The following is a 17,614-nucleotide window of genomic DNA, read 5'->3' as shown; positions in this document are numbered from 1 at the left end:
GTAGCAGTGGTTTGAGTAACCACACGTCTATGGACGGCAGAATTGGAAAGAAGTCTGCAAGAGTTACATAGTCAAGTCTCAAGGCATCAAAGACATGGATGAGAGCTTAGCAGTAAATAAACCAAGTCAATGCAAGTCGAGTGATGTTCTCAAGTTAGGAATCAGCAGTCTCATCATTGGTATTAATGTGTGATTGAAAACTCATCCTGGGATCAAATACAATACCTAGTTTAGCGTCAGATCTCTGAACGAAGCTATATTTTGTCCATGCACTGCCTCCAACACTTCTGTGTCTCAGAGGCTGGAATTAGACAGAGTACTAAATGTAGTGACATTACGAAAGATGCAGTCTGATCAGACCACAATATAGTTTTATTGCAACTTCTTCTGACAAATCTGGCTTTGTGTTTTAATATTCCACCGATTTTGATGATCACCGATCTGAACAGACAGAACAAACAATGCTGAACCTACTATGTCTTTTGGATCTTTTCTTGACAAGCTGAAATATGCAAGTTTCTGTTAAGTTTCAATTGATATGACAAAAGTAAAGAAAGGATGATCTAAGTGAAATTTCTACTTCATGGATGCACCATAATTTCCAGAAATTTATTGTGTTCTGACTTTTTAAACTCTGACTTAAACAATTAGGAGACATTATGTCTACACAAAAGTAGGTCATTCAAATGCCAACAGCTGAAGGTTGAACTTTTTTTTGATTCGAGCAACTTCTGATGCAAGGACATTTTTTTGGCAGATTCATGTATAACACAAGTTGATCATACATATTATTGAAGGAAACAAGTGTTATTGCAGATCAGGTCATTGTATTTTGAGCAGCGCTTAGGCGATGGTAAAAGGGACTGTGAAATACATTTCAGATGCGTCAATATACTTTCTCAGAAATCATTACAGCTGAACACCACGAATGGCAATCTTCTGCAGCATGTGGTTCATTACATGAGCATACTCCATAGCTACGGGGAGACACAAAAAACATCTACACTTAGCCTTTTATATCCAAATGAACTCAAAATTAAATCCTTATTTTAAATATATAATCAGCACAGTTCAAAGCTCTAGACTTTTACAAATAGACGGTGCTCTCCCAAATGGTTCCTCTATACAGGTTCCTCACTATACAGTGAGTTTCTGAGGATTAGAGACCAGGAAGACACCCAGTTCAATTGTCAATTAGATGAGCAATAAGGTAACTGTAATTGTAGTTGAAGTTCCTGCATCAACTCCAATGCTTAAAACAGACGCCAGGCATTCAGAAGCAAAACAGACCAATGAATACCCATTTGGTGAAATGACAGACTGCATGTGGAACTGTTGGGAGCCAAAAAAAGCCAAAAAGGACTGGCAAGAGAAAAAGAGGTGAGAAGGAATTTTATTTTGACAGAAATTGGATGAACAGGGATGTGCAACATATATGTTCAGTCAGACTGAAGAACTGAGGCTATAAATACTTCCATAAAGTTAATTTTCTTAATGTATAAAGATCATGGAATACAAAAATATGTTTCTACATTGTAAAGATAAATCAACTGATACATAGGGTGCAAACTCCAGCGCTTCAACTTTGAAATGAGATAAATGAGCAGCAATACAGAAAACAACTAGTAACAAAAAAATTGACATAAAACAAAGAACTGCGAATGCAGGAGGTCTGTAACAAAAACAGAAATAGCTGATGAAACTCAGCAAGTCTGGCAGCATCTGTGGGAAGAGAGCAGAGTTCATGTTTTGAGTCTGGTGACTTCATCTGAAGAGTCACTGGACTCAAAATGTTAATTCTGCTCTCTTCCCATAGATGCTGCCAGACCTGCTGAGTTTTGCCAGCAACTGCCTTCTTTTGTTAAAGAAATGTTTGGTCTGCTACTTCAAATTAAGCAGAACAGGACAATGGGACAAAGGGACAAATTTATATCTGAAATTCTTAATGAGACAAATAACGACAACAGAATGGACCACCTAACAGAACAGTGGAGGCAAGAACCGTGGAATCATTCAACAGTTAGATAATAAGGGATTATAGTCTCATTTAGGCATGTAAACTACGATGGATTGAATGGCCTTTCCGACCTGCGTCGATCTTGTAGTCACATGTCAATTTATTACTTGTTACGTCAATTTTTGTCAGGATGTCAAAGTGCTATTTAGAAAAATATACTCAGAAAGAACACCTGCACCAGACTATTGATGCAATTTCCTTACTAAGACATTTTTTGAGCTATTCCACAACCACATTACTTCCGGGGTGCATCACAATTGAAAATATATTGTCAAATTAGAGAACGATTCTATTCTTTCTCGAGATTTTTGTCAAAATATCTTTAAATTCAGAGTAAAAACACAGTGTGAAAGCATAAAAGATAAAATTACAACATGTATAGCATGTAACAGGTATAACCTACAATATGAATGTGCACATATAGTACCAGCTTTTGGGTTGCTGAGGGAGGGAATGGTTCAATCCACTGGTCACAGAATCCTTTGAAGCAGTTTTACTTAGCAGGAACTCCTGAAGTTTTAATTTGACCTCTGTACTAGCTATTGCACCTGAACAGCAGAAGGAAGCACAAATGAGAATTAAGATGTCATAAAAATACATATGGTGGTATTGCAGTAATATTCAATTGAAATGTTTTAGCAGATTGAGTAGTGCCTGTTTACTAGTAAATAATGATGAAATTTAACTAAAATATATTTTAACGGATCTGCTCCTTCCTATAGTAAATATTATACATGGCTGAAATTGAGACCTGCATTAATTTGATTAATGGTTTAATATTAATGTTCTTAAATTGTTCATGTTACCACTAAAAATTATTGTGGATTTTTGTCATTAAATACAGGACAATTAAGAATGTCATTTTAAAAATGCATTATTCTATATCAGGATCTAAAAGAAATTTTTTAAAAGCAGTTCATTATTATGAAGTGGCTGCAAAGAAGAAACTAAATCATTCTATTCTCAATAAAATTATATTTAATTAATGCAGCAATGTACTTGCAATACTTCTTTGCAAAACAAGAATATACGGTTTATTAAGTTTAGATATATGATTATTTAACCAAGAACAATTTATTCCACTCAATTCCATAATGAAAAAGTCATGCATTTACAAGGGCTATTTAGACTGATGTTAGCACTTTATGAATACGATTACTCAACATTGGTGCAATGATGCATTATTGGGCTAAATATTTCAGAAACAGTCCTTTACATAACCAAAGTTGAGTTTCCTCCTTTGTGATTGCTTATCTAATGTCCAATATCTTTTTTTGCATTGCCTGAATTTTAACTGGGTCCTTGAATAGTTCTACATACTATGCTGAGAATACAACGCAGCTGACCGGTTCCCAAAAACTCCAGGGTCGTCTTTCCCAGAACAAGTTTATTATCATCAGGACGTAATGTGGAGCAAATGAGAGCAAAGGACAAATTAGTGTGAATTATCTCAGAGCAATGTTACAAACTCTGCAAATTAAGAGGGATATTGACCAAAATAAATGTTTTTGCCTCCCTCCCACCAGCTCAAAATACCACGTTAAGGAACTAAAGAAGGAAAGGAAAAAGAAATTAAAATTTTGGTAAAGCAGACAAAATGCCATTGCAATATATATTTACATTTAAATTCATTAGATATTTGGGTGCATTTTGAGGTTTGTTCTCTGAGATAATACAGTATTCCCTTTTTGATGTGGTACACTGTGAAATACTCTAGGGTTTGATTAGCTTCAAATCAGCTGCAATGTGTTTCCCAGACCATCACGTTAGTGTAACTGAAATACCTGTCTCAGAAGTAAACTGTCTTGGCACATCAGATAGGTCCTTTTCAGAGATTTTCCACCCCATCCTCTTAGAACTGCAAGAGCTCAAGTAGAGGGGGCAGCTTTTGATTTAGCAAAAGCTCACATTCACATATAGCTTCCTTACTTTCCTTGCCTTTCTCTTTGTTTCGAAGCATAAGCAATTGCTGTTCCAATCTCTGTTTTTCCAATTCTTCGTGTCGTTGCTGTTCAAGCTTGCGTTGTTGTTCCAATTCTTGCTGACGCTTCACTGCTAGGATCTCCTGTTGTTGCTTGCACAAATGACACAGCAGACCAGATAAACAGGAAGCACATGCTACTTTCTGAATTTATTGATTATTATTAATATTATTAATCTATTACGTTTAAGCATTGAAAACCCAGGGATTTGCATTACCAACTCTTTTAACATTCATTCACATGGAATTGTACGTTAATTCAAATGCTGAAATAGTGTGCTCAAAAACACAGTTGCTGCCAAGAAATAGCTGTGCTGTGGACGATCTAAAATAACAAGCTTTGCTAACCAGATTAGATGTTAAAATATTAAATATGTACCTCTCGGCAAAACCAACACTGTAGACTGTCCGTTCTGTCACTGCTCACATTATGTTGTCTGGCTACATTCAGGTAGATTTAAAATAAATCTACATCTCATTTACTATTTTTAGAAGAACTGAATTCAAGAGTTCAAACTGACAATAGTCTAAACTCAAAAGTTTTCACGTGGATTTATGCCCAGTTAAAACATTAGCCACTCAATTTGCCAACATTTTAGTAAGTGAAGAACAAAGAAAATGTCTTTTTCTTCTACCTCCAGAATAAGCTTTTTAGTTACTTAATGTGGAGATCAAAGGATTGCAATTAAAACAACGATTCTTGGATTTCTAACACCTTAAACCCGCAAGAATGTGCTTTTTAAAATTATATTGAGATTACTCAAGTTTGGAATGGTACAGGGAATGGCGTCAAAAATAAATAGGGTAAATTATAATTGTGCTATTTTTAAAAAAAGCAATTAAAAATTGGCTACCATAAAATAAATTTAATCATTACCAATAGAGTGGGAGGAAGGTGCTGCATGATCAAAATTGTTCTTTTGTAAATTGTAGCTCGTCTTACTATTCAATATATTCAAGTACAATTACACATTTAAGAATGCAATAACAATTTTAATGCAGAATTAACTTTTTCTGTTACTGTGAGTTATATACTTAAATTTGTGAAGCAAACTAAATTCAAGAAGTTTTAGAATGTGATTTTGAACAGCCAATAATGTTGAGAAAAAATGGTAATTTGGCATAAGTAGCCAGATGAGGAATTATGAAATAAATTATATCCAAGAATAAGCAAGATAAAGGCAAAGGCATTGATCAAGTAAATAGTTTAGCAATAAGCATTATTGTTTGTGCTAACTCCTGACCAGTCTGAGTCCAAATAATTTCATACGTTAGACTAGTCAGGAATGATAATGGGAATATAATAGAGTTGCCCTGTCTGTGCTTTACATGTTAATCTCGTGTATAACATCCAATTGTAATACATAATATTCAGTGTTACAGATAAAGCTGCAGTTTAACATCAAGTGTTGTGAGATGTTAATTTCAGAATAGTGCACAAACTAAACTGAGATCATGGGGAGTACCTTTAGGTGTTCCTGAATCTGAACCTCATGCTGCCTTGTCAGGTGTTCATGCTGTTTCTGGAACTCAGCAAATAATAGCTGTTTCTGGATTTGTTGCTGCTGTTTCAGCATCAGCAGTTCATGTTGGAGCTGCTGCTCACGAAGAAGGGGGTCCACAGTTGGGATTGAGATTCTGGGGTCTGTCCGCAGGTCAACTGGACTAGCAGTCTGCATAGTCACTGGCAGGGAGGATTTAACTTCAACAGCTGTATGAAAAACATAACATACTTTAGGAAACAAAGCACATTTTTACCACAGAAAGCCTCACAGACAGCCTCTTTTAAAAATATTCCACATATAGCTTACTTGAATAAGGACTTTAAAGCCAAATATCAATGGTGACTATTTAAAAATAAAATCCACATATCGTTAGAGACTGAGGCTAAAGAAATCTGCCTCACTGGGTATACTAACCAAGTGGTACAAACGCATCACGGGAGCACGTGAATGAAATATCATGCTTAGATTGCAACATCTGCTCAGAGAGTTCTGGACAAAGGTATCAAGACTGTGAAAATGCAATGATGAGAATGTAATCTCTAGGAAATTGCATGCTAGGCACAAACCCTTTAATATATTATTAATCAATCTCCTGTGAGCGTTCACATGTTTGTTGGAGAAAATAGGTTTATTTGTAATAGTTAAGAAAACACTACTTGGTATAGGTAAAAAACATTCTCTGAAGAAACAGCATTTATCATAAGTAAGGTACACAGGGAAAATTGAGGAAATTGAAGAAAATTGAGGAATTGAGGAATTTTTAATAAAATTGAGGAATAAAATTGAGGAATAAAATTGAGGCATCTTTTGATCTCTCAGATGAAAGATCCCACACTATTCAAAGAAAAGGTAGAGCTTTTTCCAATGCTTTGGTCAAAAGCATTGAAATAAATTAAACTTGTACACCAATCAGGAAAGGTGCACAGTTCTGTTCTCTGGATTACAAAAAGAACATGAAAAGTGCAACAAAAAATTAGAACGATACCACAACATAGAGATTCCAGCGACCAGGGAGATGGATCATGTATAAGTTCTTTCTGTCAGAAAGACAAGGCAGTGTCATTGCCTAATAGAGCTCTACAAAATTAAGGAGGGATTCAATAGGACAAATAAAGAAGATGAATCCACTTGTGATTCAATCCACAACTAGTAGGAGTAAATATAAAATAGTCACTAATAACTCAAATAATTTAGGTCAAACCATTTTATGCAGACCAGTGAAAATATGCAACACTCTTTCACATGGAGTAGTTAAGGCAAACAGCTTAGATGCATTCAAGTAGAAGCTAGTTAAGTACGGGAAAGAAAAAGGAATGAAGGAAATATTAGTAGGGTGAGATGGAAATAAGATGGAAAATAGCTCAGATAGAGCATTACTGACACCAAAATATAACAGATCAAATCGAACGTTTCTATGTTCTAAGTCAGCAAATGGTGCAAGAGCATCCAACAGAGGGCACTGCTGAGAAGGATTCTGGGAGAGTTGGCTCAGTCACCAGCGAACATCCAAGAGCAAATAAAAGGGAGACAAACTATAATGGAGTGGTCATTCCGAAAAAGGCTGCTTTGGGGTTGACGTCTTGCTAGAGGTTTAATTGTAGGCTTTGTTGAATACTGGGCTTCAGTAAGTAGGGCGATCAGCTATGAGATAAGGCAGTTGGAGGAGAAGCGAACACTGCAGCTGCTGAAGGCACAAGGGCAAAAGGAGAAGTAGAAAGAAATTGAACCATGATACCACAGCCAGCAGTTAAGTGGGTGACTGGTGACTGGTGAGTAGTTTTTCTTTTTTCTTGGCTTTGCTGCTGTTGTTAACCCTTCCTTAAGTTAACTTAAATCATGACAGGAGATCCTAGACCTGTGTCATCTCCTCCTGTGCGATGTGGGAATTTAAGAACTCTTGTGATGTCCATGACTCTTTCACGTGTAGGAATTATGTCCAGCTGCAGCTCCTGTCTCACTGCATGACATCACTGTAGCTGCGGCTAGATTCGCTTTGGAGCATCTGTGAGGGAATCGTAGATAGCACGTTCAATAAGTTGGTCACACTGCAGATAAAAATTACTGAGGAACATAGGGAATGGATGACCACCAGAACGAGGAAGAGTAGGAAGGCAGTGCAGGGGTTTCCTGTGGTTATCTCCCTCCAAAACAGATATACCATTTTGGATGCTGTTGGGGGAGATGGTTCACTCGGGGAAGGCAGCAGCAGCCGGATTCATGGTACTGAGGCTGGCTCCACTGCACAGAAAGGCAGGAAAGAGTAGCAGAGCTATAGTGATAGAGGTTTCAACTGTAAATGTCTCTGTGGCCGCAAACAAGAGTCAGGATGGTATGGTGCCTCCCTGGTGCAAGGGGTCAAGGATGTCTCAGAGCAGCTGGAGGACATTCTGGAGGGGGGCAGGGTGAAAAGCCAGCTGTTGTGGTGTTTATAGGCACCAACGATATAAGTAAAAAAATGGGATTACGTCCTACAAATTTAGGGAGTTAGGAATTAAATTTAAAAGTAGGACTTCGAAGGTAATAATCTTGGGATTGCTATCAGTGCCATCTGCTAGCCGGAGTAGGAATGACAGGATAGCTAAAATGAATACGTGGCTTGAGGGATGGTGCAGGAGGGAGGGATTCAAATTCCTGGGACATTGGAACTGGTTTTGGGGGAGGTAGGATCAGTACAAATTGGACAGTTTGCACCTAAGCAGGACTGAAACCAATGGCCTGGAGGGAGTATTTGCTATTGCTATTGGGGAGGGTTTAAACTAATATAGCAGAGGGATGGCAACCAATGCAGGAAGTCAGAGAGAAGTAAAGAGGGGATACAAACAAAAGGCAGTAAGGGGAAAAGTGAAAGTGGAAAGCAGAGAAACCCGTAGACAAAAATCAAAAGAAGGGCCATATCACTTCATTATTTCAAAAGGGCAATAAATGTCAAAAAGACAAGCTGGAAGGGCTCTCTGTCTCAATGCAAGGAGCATTTGTACTAAGGTGGACAAATTAACTGCGCAGACAGTTATTAATGACTATGATGTAATTAGGATCATGGAGACCTGGCTCCAGGGTAACTAAGGATGGGAACTCAACATTCAGGGGTATTCAATTTTCAGGAAGGATAGACAGAAAGGAAAGGGAGGTAGGTAAAGTTATTGGTTAAGGAGAAGATTAATACAATAGTAAGGAAGGACAATAGCTTGGATAATGTGGAATCTGCCTGGGTGGAGCTGCGGGGCACCAAAGGGGAATAAAGTGTTCGTGGGAGTTGTGTGCAGACCACAAAACATTAGATTGGGGATGGCATCAAACAGGAAACTAGGGATGCATGCAGTAAGGGTGCTGCAGTTATTATGGGTGACTTCAATCTGCATATTGATTGACTAACCAAACTGGTAGCAATGCAATGGAGGAGGGGTTTCCTGGAATGTTTGAGGGATGGTTTCTTCAACCAATATGTTAAGGAACCAACTAGATAGCAGGCCATCCTAAACTGGGTATTATGTAATAAGAGAGGATTAATCAGCAACCTTGCCGTGAGAGATCCTTTGGGGAAGATTGACCATAATATGGTAGAATTCTTCATTAAGATGGAGAGTGACACAACTAAATCTGCGACTAAAGAGTCTTGAACTTAAAGAAAGCTAACTTTGGTTGTATGAGACATGCACTGGCTATGATAAGCTAGCCAAGGATACTTAAGGGGTTGATGGTGGATAAGCAATGGCAGACATTTAAAGAACACAAGAATGAACTTCAACAATTGTACATCCTTGTCTGGCATACGAATAAAACAGGGAAGGTGGCTCAACCATGGTACACAAGAGAATTCAGGGATAACGTTAAAGAGGAGGCATATAAATTGGCCAGAAAAAGCAGCAAACTAGAGGACTGGGAGAAATTTAAAATTCCGCAGAGGAGGACAAAGGGTTTAATTTGGAAGAGGAAAACAAAATGAGACTGTAAGCTTGCAGAAAGCATAAAAACTGGCTGCAAAAGCTTCTATAGATACATGAAGACAAATGTAGGTCCCTTACAATTAGAATCAGGTGAATTTATGATGAACAACAAAGAGATGGCAGACCAAGAACAAAAACAAAGCTGCTGGAAAAGCTCGGCAGGTCTGGCAGCTTCTGTGAAGGGAAAAAAAGAGTTAACGTTTCGGGTCTAGTGAAGAAGGGTCACTAGACCCAAAACGTTAACTCTTTATTCCTTCACAGATGCTGCCAGACCTGGTGAGCCTTTCCAGCAACTTTTTTTTTGCTCCTGATTTATAGCATCCTCAGTTATTTCCGTTTTTACTGAGATGGCAGACCAATTGGACAAATACTTTGGATCTGTCTTCACTAAGGAGGGCACAAATAACCTTTTGGAAATGCTAGGGGACAGAGGGTCAAGCATAGAGGAGGAACCAAAGGAAATCCTTATTAGTCAGGAAATGGTATTGGGGAAATTGATGGGATTAAAACCTGATATGTCCCCAGAGCCTGATGCTCTGCATCCCAGAATGCTTAAGGAAGTGGCCCTAGAAATAGTGGACGCATTGGTGATCATTTCCCAGCATTCTATAGATCCTGGAAGAGTTCCAATGGAGGGTAGTTAAGGTGACCCCACATTTTTAAAAAAAGGAGGGAGAGAAAATGGACAATTATAGGCCGGTTAGCCTGACATTGGTGAGGCAAGTGCTGGAATCAATTATTAAGGATGTAGTAACTGAGCATTTGGAAAGTGGTGACAGGATCGGTCCAAGTCAGCAAAAATTCACGAAAGGGAAATCATGCTTGACAAATTTTCTGGAATTTTTTTGAGGATGTGACCAGTGCAGTGGACACAGGTGAATCAGTGGATGTTGCGTATCTGGACTTCCAAAAGGCTTTTGAAAAGTCCCACACAAGAGATTAGTAAGCAAAATTAAAGCTCATGGTATCAAAGGTAATGTATTAATGTGGACAGAGAACAGGTTGGCAGAAAGGAAGCAGAGAGTTGGAATAAACGGTTCCTTTTCAGAATAGCAGGCAGTGATGAGTGGGGAATTATAGGGTTCAATGCTGGGACTCCAGCTGTTCACAATACACATTAACAATTTGGATGAAGGAATTGAATGAAATATCTCCAAATTTGCAGATGACACTAAGCTGGGTGGCAGTGTGTGCTGTGAGGAGGATGCAGAGGCTGCAGGGTGAATTGGACAGGCTGGTTCAGTGGGAACATACTTGGTAAGTGCAATATAATGTGGATAAATGATAAAAACAGGAAGGGAGATTATTATCTGAATGGTGGCAGTTTAGGAAAAGGTGAGCTGCAATGAGACCTGGGTGTCATGGTTGAACAGTCATTGAAGGCTGGCATGCAGATGCAGCAGATGGTCAGAGTCAGAGTTGTACATGAGGAAATCTAATAGCATACTGGCCTCCACAGTGACAGGATTGGAGTATAACAGTAGGGATGTCTTGCTGCAGTTATAGAGGGCTTTGGTGAGGCTAATGCTTGAGTATTGTGCGCAGTTTTGGTCTCCTCGTTGAGGAAGGACATTCTTGCTACTGAGGGAGTCCAGCAAAGATTCGCCAGACTGATTCCTGGGATGGCAGGACTGACATAAGAAGAAAGAGTGGAGAAACTTCAGTTCCTCTATATTTTTTATACACCAGAACATGAAATGTTCCAAAGAAAATTGAACTGTACTGCTGCATTCAACATTTCCCTCCATTCCTTCATTTTCTAAAGTAAGCAAATTCTAACTGACCCAAATTGTTTTTTCTGGTGTGAATCTGAACAGTGGGTACAAAAAAAACTACTTGATGGGAAGACAAGGAACAGCATTAGTGCTGACCCGAACGCTCTGCTCACCTGACATCTCTTTACTCTCACTTCTAATGTTAGTAATCAAGAACAAGAAACCTGGCCAATTTTCTCCTTGTCAATTAGGAGGTCACAGAGGACACTACAGCACATTCACGATCATCCTAGCCAAATCAACTCAGTACAGATAAAAGATCAAATCCCTGTTAGTCTTTACCTTTAAGACTGAAGTACACACTGGGTCTTTGGGAGGTGATATCTCACCTTCCTCTTTTAACATTCCATTATTCAGAATCTGATACAAACAGATACTAAACGTTTTTGCATTTTATTAAAGTGACAGTACTAATGCATTCATGTGCAGATGGAAAAGAATGTATTATAGAGGTAACTTTTCAACTTCCAGTGGGGAACCTTACCTGTGAGCAGCTCCTATCAAAAATTCAGGTACATGTGCTGCTTAATTTTCAAAAGATTTGGAAAACTTCAGCAATGTGCACAGAGCTCCAATAAATGTTGTCAGTATGTAAAGTTTGCACCAGGAGTGGAACAAGCTAATGTATAATTAATACATAATGCATAACCTACAGCAGTCTTGGTAAGCTTTTTGCAGTTATTTTCAAACATAATACATGATGCATGAAAAAAAACCTGATCACCACACTGGGTTATGTTAGTAGGCATTTTCTCCTTTAGAACAAAAAATGTTTACTGGGTATCTTTTCATTATACAAGTGCCTCCAGCATTTTTAAAAGTTTAAATATATGGAAAAGTACTAAGTATCAGTAAAATAAGACCTATCTTACCCCATGGGGAAGTTACATAATAACTGCTCAACAGTGCACAGCTGCATACATAGATCATATGTCTGACGCAGAATTTTTCTACTTAAGTTTTACATTTAGGAGGGTAGAAGCTTATTCTTTGTATTGCTTATCATGCACAGTAATCCACCTGCAGCACAGAATACATTGTCTTCAATTTATAACTTCTTCTCTGCTATTAACTAATTGGCCCGTTAGTTTCCAGGTCAAGGAGCAGTTAAAGTTTTTTGGGCCTAAAGGTAAACCTAAATGCTTCTGAAGATGGTATTTCAAATATTATGTAGGCAGCACAACAATCTAACCTGCTGCAACCACTGAAAACAAAACTATATTTAAAAGGATTCCGGCAAAGTTTAGTTACCCAATTCAGGTCAGGACAAAAATAATTAGTTCCATAATTCTGCTGCTCCAAAGCAATTCCCTTTTATTAAAGTGGCCTCTGAAATTTGGATCTCATCTTTTACTCACATGTGTTGAAATTTTCATGTAGTAATAAAGCTGCATATGTACCATTGTAAGTGATGGCATGGGTACCATTGGCTTATTTTAGAATCAGTACTCCATCTAGTTGGAAAAAATGTAGGAAATTATACCATATTGCTCAAAGAGAAAATATCGTTCCTTACTTGCAGGTTTCTTCCTGAAGCAAGTGACAACTAAGGTTGTGGACTTAATAAATGCAAGTTAAACATAGAGCTGCTAGTAGCAGCTATTTGGCAATACCACAATGTTTTTAGCAATTAATATTTGCAACAATATTTTCAAATACAAATAATAATCTAAAGACAAGCACACAGTAAGTGAAGAGTGTTACAACTCAACCATATTTCAAAGAATCAAGCCATGTGTTAATATGTTAAACTTCAAATTTATTATTCCATGTAACACATGTTGCAGTAGTTATATCTTAAGAAAATTGACATCATATATGACTCAAGATGGACCAAGCTTCTACATTATGGTTTAAGTTACTACGATATGAAATGTTTCTTGATAGCGAGGCCGAGCTATTACTGGTTGGGATAGCATATCACTTCAATATTTGAAATTTGAAAGTAATTGGGTTTCTCTTTCACATTTCAAAATAATACAGCTGCTTTTAGAGATATGTGAAGAATTACAATACTCATCTATTACTCAGACGTAGGAACTTACAGATTCTACACATACTGACCGAAATGGACTTGTTATGCAAAATTTATTAAATATCATTTTATATAACTTCCACGTTTCCTGGCTGAACTGCTTACCTTGTCTAATGCTGCACAAGCCAGTAAACAGAAGATGCAAAATTGAAGATTTACTTAACTTTTACCAACTGACTTAGTCAGAGAGCATGAAATCCATAAGAATCAAAATTACATTCAGTGCTCCAGGCAGAAAATGCTGGTGAGAGCCAATGTGTAAAGCTGCAATGTCTGAAGAGTCTAATTACGCAGAATAATTAATGGAAAGTATATAGAAATCTTACCCAAGCCTAACAATATGGATAACTATGTCACCACTAATACACATATCTGACATCCTCTAAACTTAAAAAAAAATGAATTCAAAAGGTATGGTTATGCCACACTTGGAATATTACGTACATTTCTGGTCACTACACTACCAGAAGGATGTAGATACTTTTGAAAGGGTACCAAAAAGTTTTACCAGGATGTTGCCTAGAATGGGGATATTATTGAAGGTTGGATAGACTGAGCTTGTGTTCACTGGAATGTAGAAGGTTGAGGGGCAACCGAATAGCAGTTTATAAGATTGTGAATAGCATATATAGAGTGAAAAGTATGAGGCTTTTTCCCAGGGTGAAGGGGTCAATTACTACGGGACACAGGTTCAAGGTGCGAGGGAGAAAGTTTAAAAAAGAGATGTGCGAGGCATGTTTTTCACACAAAGGATGGCAAGCGCCTGGAACAAGCTGCCAGAGGTGGTGGTGGAAGCAGACACAATAGCAGCTTTCAAGAAGCACCTGGATGAATACGTCAATAGGAAGGGAATAGAGGGATATGGATCCTGTAAGTGAAGACAGTTTTAATATGGAAGGGCAAAATGTGCCGTCGCAGTCTTGGAGGGCCAAAGGGCCTATTCCTGTGCTGTATTGTTCTTTGTATGTAGATAGTGAGTGCATAATTATTTTTTCAGGCAAATAAATATTGTCAGATTAAGATTACTCACCACCTCGGCATTTCAGAATCAATCAATGGAAAGAGGGACATCAGCTCTCTAATAATAGCTATAACTACTGATGAGTTATGCTTCAGTTCTTTTATTTATCTGCAGGGCATTTCTCCAAGCCCAATATTTTCCAAAATCAGAGTTTTGAAAATGTATTCTACTTATTGAAACAATGTTTAAGCATTTCACAAGATGGAAATGGAGTCAAGAACATAACAAGATTAGGACATTCATTCCTTCAAACCTGTTCTTCCATTTAATCAATTATGGTTGAACTGTATCTCAACTCCACATGGACCTATCTTGGTTTTGTAACCCTTTGTGTCCTTGCCTAAAAGAAATAATCAATTTCAATTTTGACATTTTTAATTGACCTGAAATTTTTTGGAGAGGAGTGTTTACATTACCACTCTTTTTCTGAAGAAGTGCTTCCTCTTGCACCCTCACTGTTGCTCAAATTTTAAGGTTTTGCCTCACCATTCTTGTCTCTTTCATCGTAGGAAATGTTCTCACTATATAGCCTGACAATTCCTCTGTTCATCTTAAATATCTCAATTAATTAATCCTAAACTCTGATATTCAAGGGAATACAAGCTTGGGCTGTGCAACTAGTCCTTATAATTTAACATTATATTTATTAGCCCAGTAATACGTTAGGTGAATAAAAACTGAAAGAACTGTGGATGCTGTAAATCAGGAACAAAAACAAAGTTGCTGGAAAAGCTCGGCAGGTCTGGCAGTATCTGTGAAGGAAAAAACAGAGTTCATATTTCGGGTCTGGTTCTGAGGAAGGGTCACCAGACCCGAAACTTTAACTCTGTTTTTCCCTTCACAGATGCTGCCAGACCTGCTGAGCTTTTCCAGCAACTTTGTTTTTGTTGTTGAGTATGCTGGTGAATATATGCTAGTGTGTATCCCCTCTAAAATCAATACATCTTTCTACAGGTGTAGTACCCAAAAGCTAAATACAGTGCACAGCATGGAGTCTAATAGAGTTCTTAACAAATTTAATATAACTTCTATGCCACATGGTAAATGACCAACATTCTTATTAACCACAAACAATTTATTTATTTACTTGTTAATGGGCTTTTATAGCTTAAATAACTGTGATTTCTGAAAGCTATTGAGGGAGGCAAGAGGGGAAACAACAAGGGCACTGGCAATAATTTTCAATTCCTTTCTGACCACAGGGTGAGGGGAGGGGGTTTCAGAGGACAAGGGGACAGCCAATGTGATACCATTATTCAAGGAGAGAAGAACGGATAAACCCAGGAAATGACAGGCTAGTTCGGTCTGACCTCAGTGGTGGGGAAAGTATTGGAAGCAATTCTGAGGGGCATCTGCATTTGGATAGGTAGGGATTAATCAAGAACAGTTAGCGTGGTTTTGTTAAGGGAAGATCAGATCTGACCAACTAGATTGAATTCTGTAAGATGGTGGCTAGGTGTGTAGTTGTGGGCAATGCTTTTGATATCGTCTACTCGGACTTCAGCAAGACTTTTGTTAAGGTCCTGCATCGAGACTGATAGAAAAAATAAGACCACATGGCATCCAATGAAACTTTGGCAAATTGGATTCATAATTGCCTGAATGGAGGAAGCAGAGGGTGATGATTGAGGCATGTTTTTCCGACTGGAAGGCTAAGTCCAGTGGGGCCCCACAGTGGTCAGTGTTGGGGCCCCTGACGTTTGTGATTTATACAAACAATTTAGATGAATGTCGGAACTGTGATCAGTACATTTGTCGATGATCCAAAATTGGTGGGATGATAAATAGTGATGAGGATGGCCTTAGATGAAAGCAGGATACAGATGGGTTGGTCAGATAGTCTGAACAGTGGCAAATGGAATTCAATCCAGATAAATTTGAGGTGATGCCCTTGGGCAGGACAAACAAGGCAAGCGAATACAAGATGAACAGCAGTTGCCTGGTAAGCGCCAGGATCAAAGGGACCTTGGTATGCATGTACACTGGTCCCTTAATGTATCAGGCAAGATGGATAAAGTAGTTAAGAAGGCACATGGGATACTTGAATTTATTTGCCAAGGCATATAGAGTTTAAAAGCAGGGAGTTTATGCTGGGACCGTATAAGACATTGGTTGGGCCACAGTGACGGTATTGTGTGCAGTTCTGGAATCTACATTACAGGAGGGATATAATAGTACTGGAAAGGTTTCAGAGAATATTTATCAAGATGTTTCAGCTATACAAAAGCTTGGATCGGCCACATCTGGAGTATTGTGTCCAGTTCTGGTCGCCTCATTACAGGAAAGATGTGGAGGCGTTGGAAAAGGTGCAGAGGAGATTTACCAGGACGTTGCCTGGAATAGAGGGAAGGTCTTACGAGGAAAGGTTGAGAGAGCTAGGGCTTTTCTCTTTAGAACGACGAAGGATGAGAGGTGACTTGATAGAGGTGTACAAAATGATCAGAGGTATAGCTAGACTAGACAGCCAGAGACCTTTTTCCGAGGGTGGAGGTAGCTATTACGAGGGGGCATAGTTTTAAAGTGAGTGGAGGTAGATACAGGGGAGACATCAGAGTGGTAGGGGGCGTGGGATACATTGCCAGAAAGGGTAGTGGAGTCGGCCTCATTAGGGGCATTTAAGTGGCTATTAGATAGGCATATGGATGACAGTATAAGGTAGGGGTGGACGTTAGATAGACCTTACGATTAGGATAAAAGTTCGGCACAACATCGTGGGCCGAAGGGCCTGTACTGTGCTGTACTGTTCTATGTTCTATGTTTCCTGGGCTGCACAGTTTCAGTTATGAAGAGAGATTGGTCAGATTGGAATTGTTTGCCTTAAATTAGAGGAGATTGAAAGGGGCTATGATCAAGATGTATAAAATTATGAATGGCGTAGAAAGGAAGGAACTTTTCTCCTTGATGGAGGAATCAATAATTAGGAGGCATAGATTTAAGGTAAGGGGCCAAAGGCTTACACAGGACTTGTGAGGAAAAACCTTTTCACCCAGAGGATGCAGGAAATTTGTCACTCAAGTCTTTTAAGGGTGGTAGAAGCAGAAACCCTCATAAAAGTTAAGAAATATTTAGATGTGGATTTGCAATACCAAAACATACAAGGCTATGGGCCAAGTGCTGGAAAATGGTTTCAGAATAGGTGGTTGTTTTTGCCGAGTGCAGAAACAATGGGCCAAAGGGCCGTTTTGTTGTGAGGATCTCTATGACTCTAAGATTAGTCAAGACTAAGTGTTAAACTACAACTTTGCATGGAACTAGCTCAATAAATTTTAATGAACACCGTTTTGAAATGCTATTAATTATTTGACCAAGTTTTTGTCTAGTAGTTTAACACTGACA

At 38.5% G+C, this 17,614-nt stretch overlaps 1 protein-coding gene across 10 annotated transcripts in view; it reads right to left on the bottom strand.

Annotated features, from left to right (window-relative positions):
- The window catches only part of hdac5 (histone deacetylase 5), a 323,514-nt gene that overhangs the window by 117,979 nt on the left and 187,921 nt on the right, over positions 1-17,614 (bottom strand). For 3 of the 10 annotated variants that reach the window (XM_048614512.1, XM_048614511.1, XM_048614516.1), the window contains 3 exons: positions 5,465-5,709; positions 3,947-4,091; positions 2,421-2,565 (listed from right to left, as the gene is read on the bottom strand). In XM_048614512.1, coding sequence (XP_048470469.1) covers positions 2,421-2,565; positions 3,947-4,091; positions 5,465-5,709 — 535 coding nt within the window. The other 7 variants (XM_020530692.2, XM_020530693.2, XM_048614517.1 and 4 more) reach the window with 6 other exon arrangements.

This window comes from Rhincodon typus, chromosome 30, assembly GCF_021869965.1.
Source record: "Rhincodon typus isolate 14 chromosome 30, sRhiTyp1.1, whole genome shotgun sequence".
Classification (NCBI taxonomy): domain Eukaryota; kingdom Metazoa; phylum Chordata; class Chondrichthyes; order Orectolobiformes; family Rhincodontidae; genus Rhincodon; species Rhincodon typus.
The sequence above is the reverse complement of the archived record's forward strand: the minus strand, read 5'-3'. Positions and strand labels throughout refer to the sequence as shown.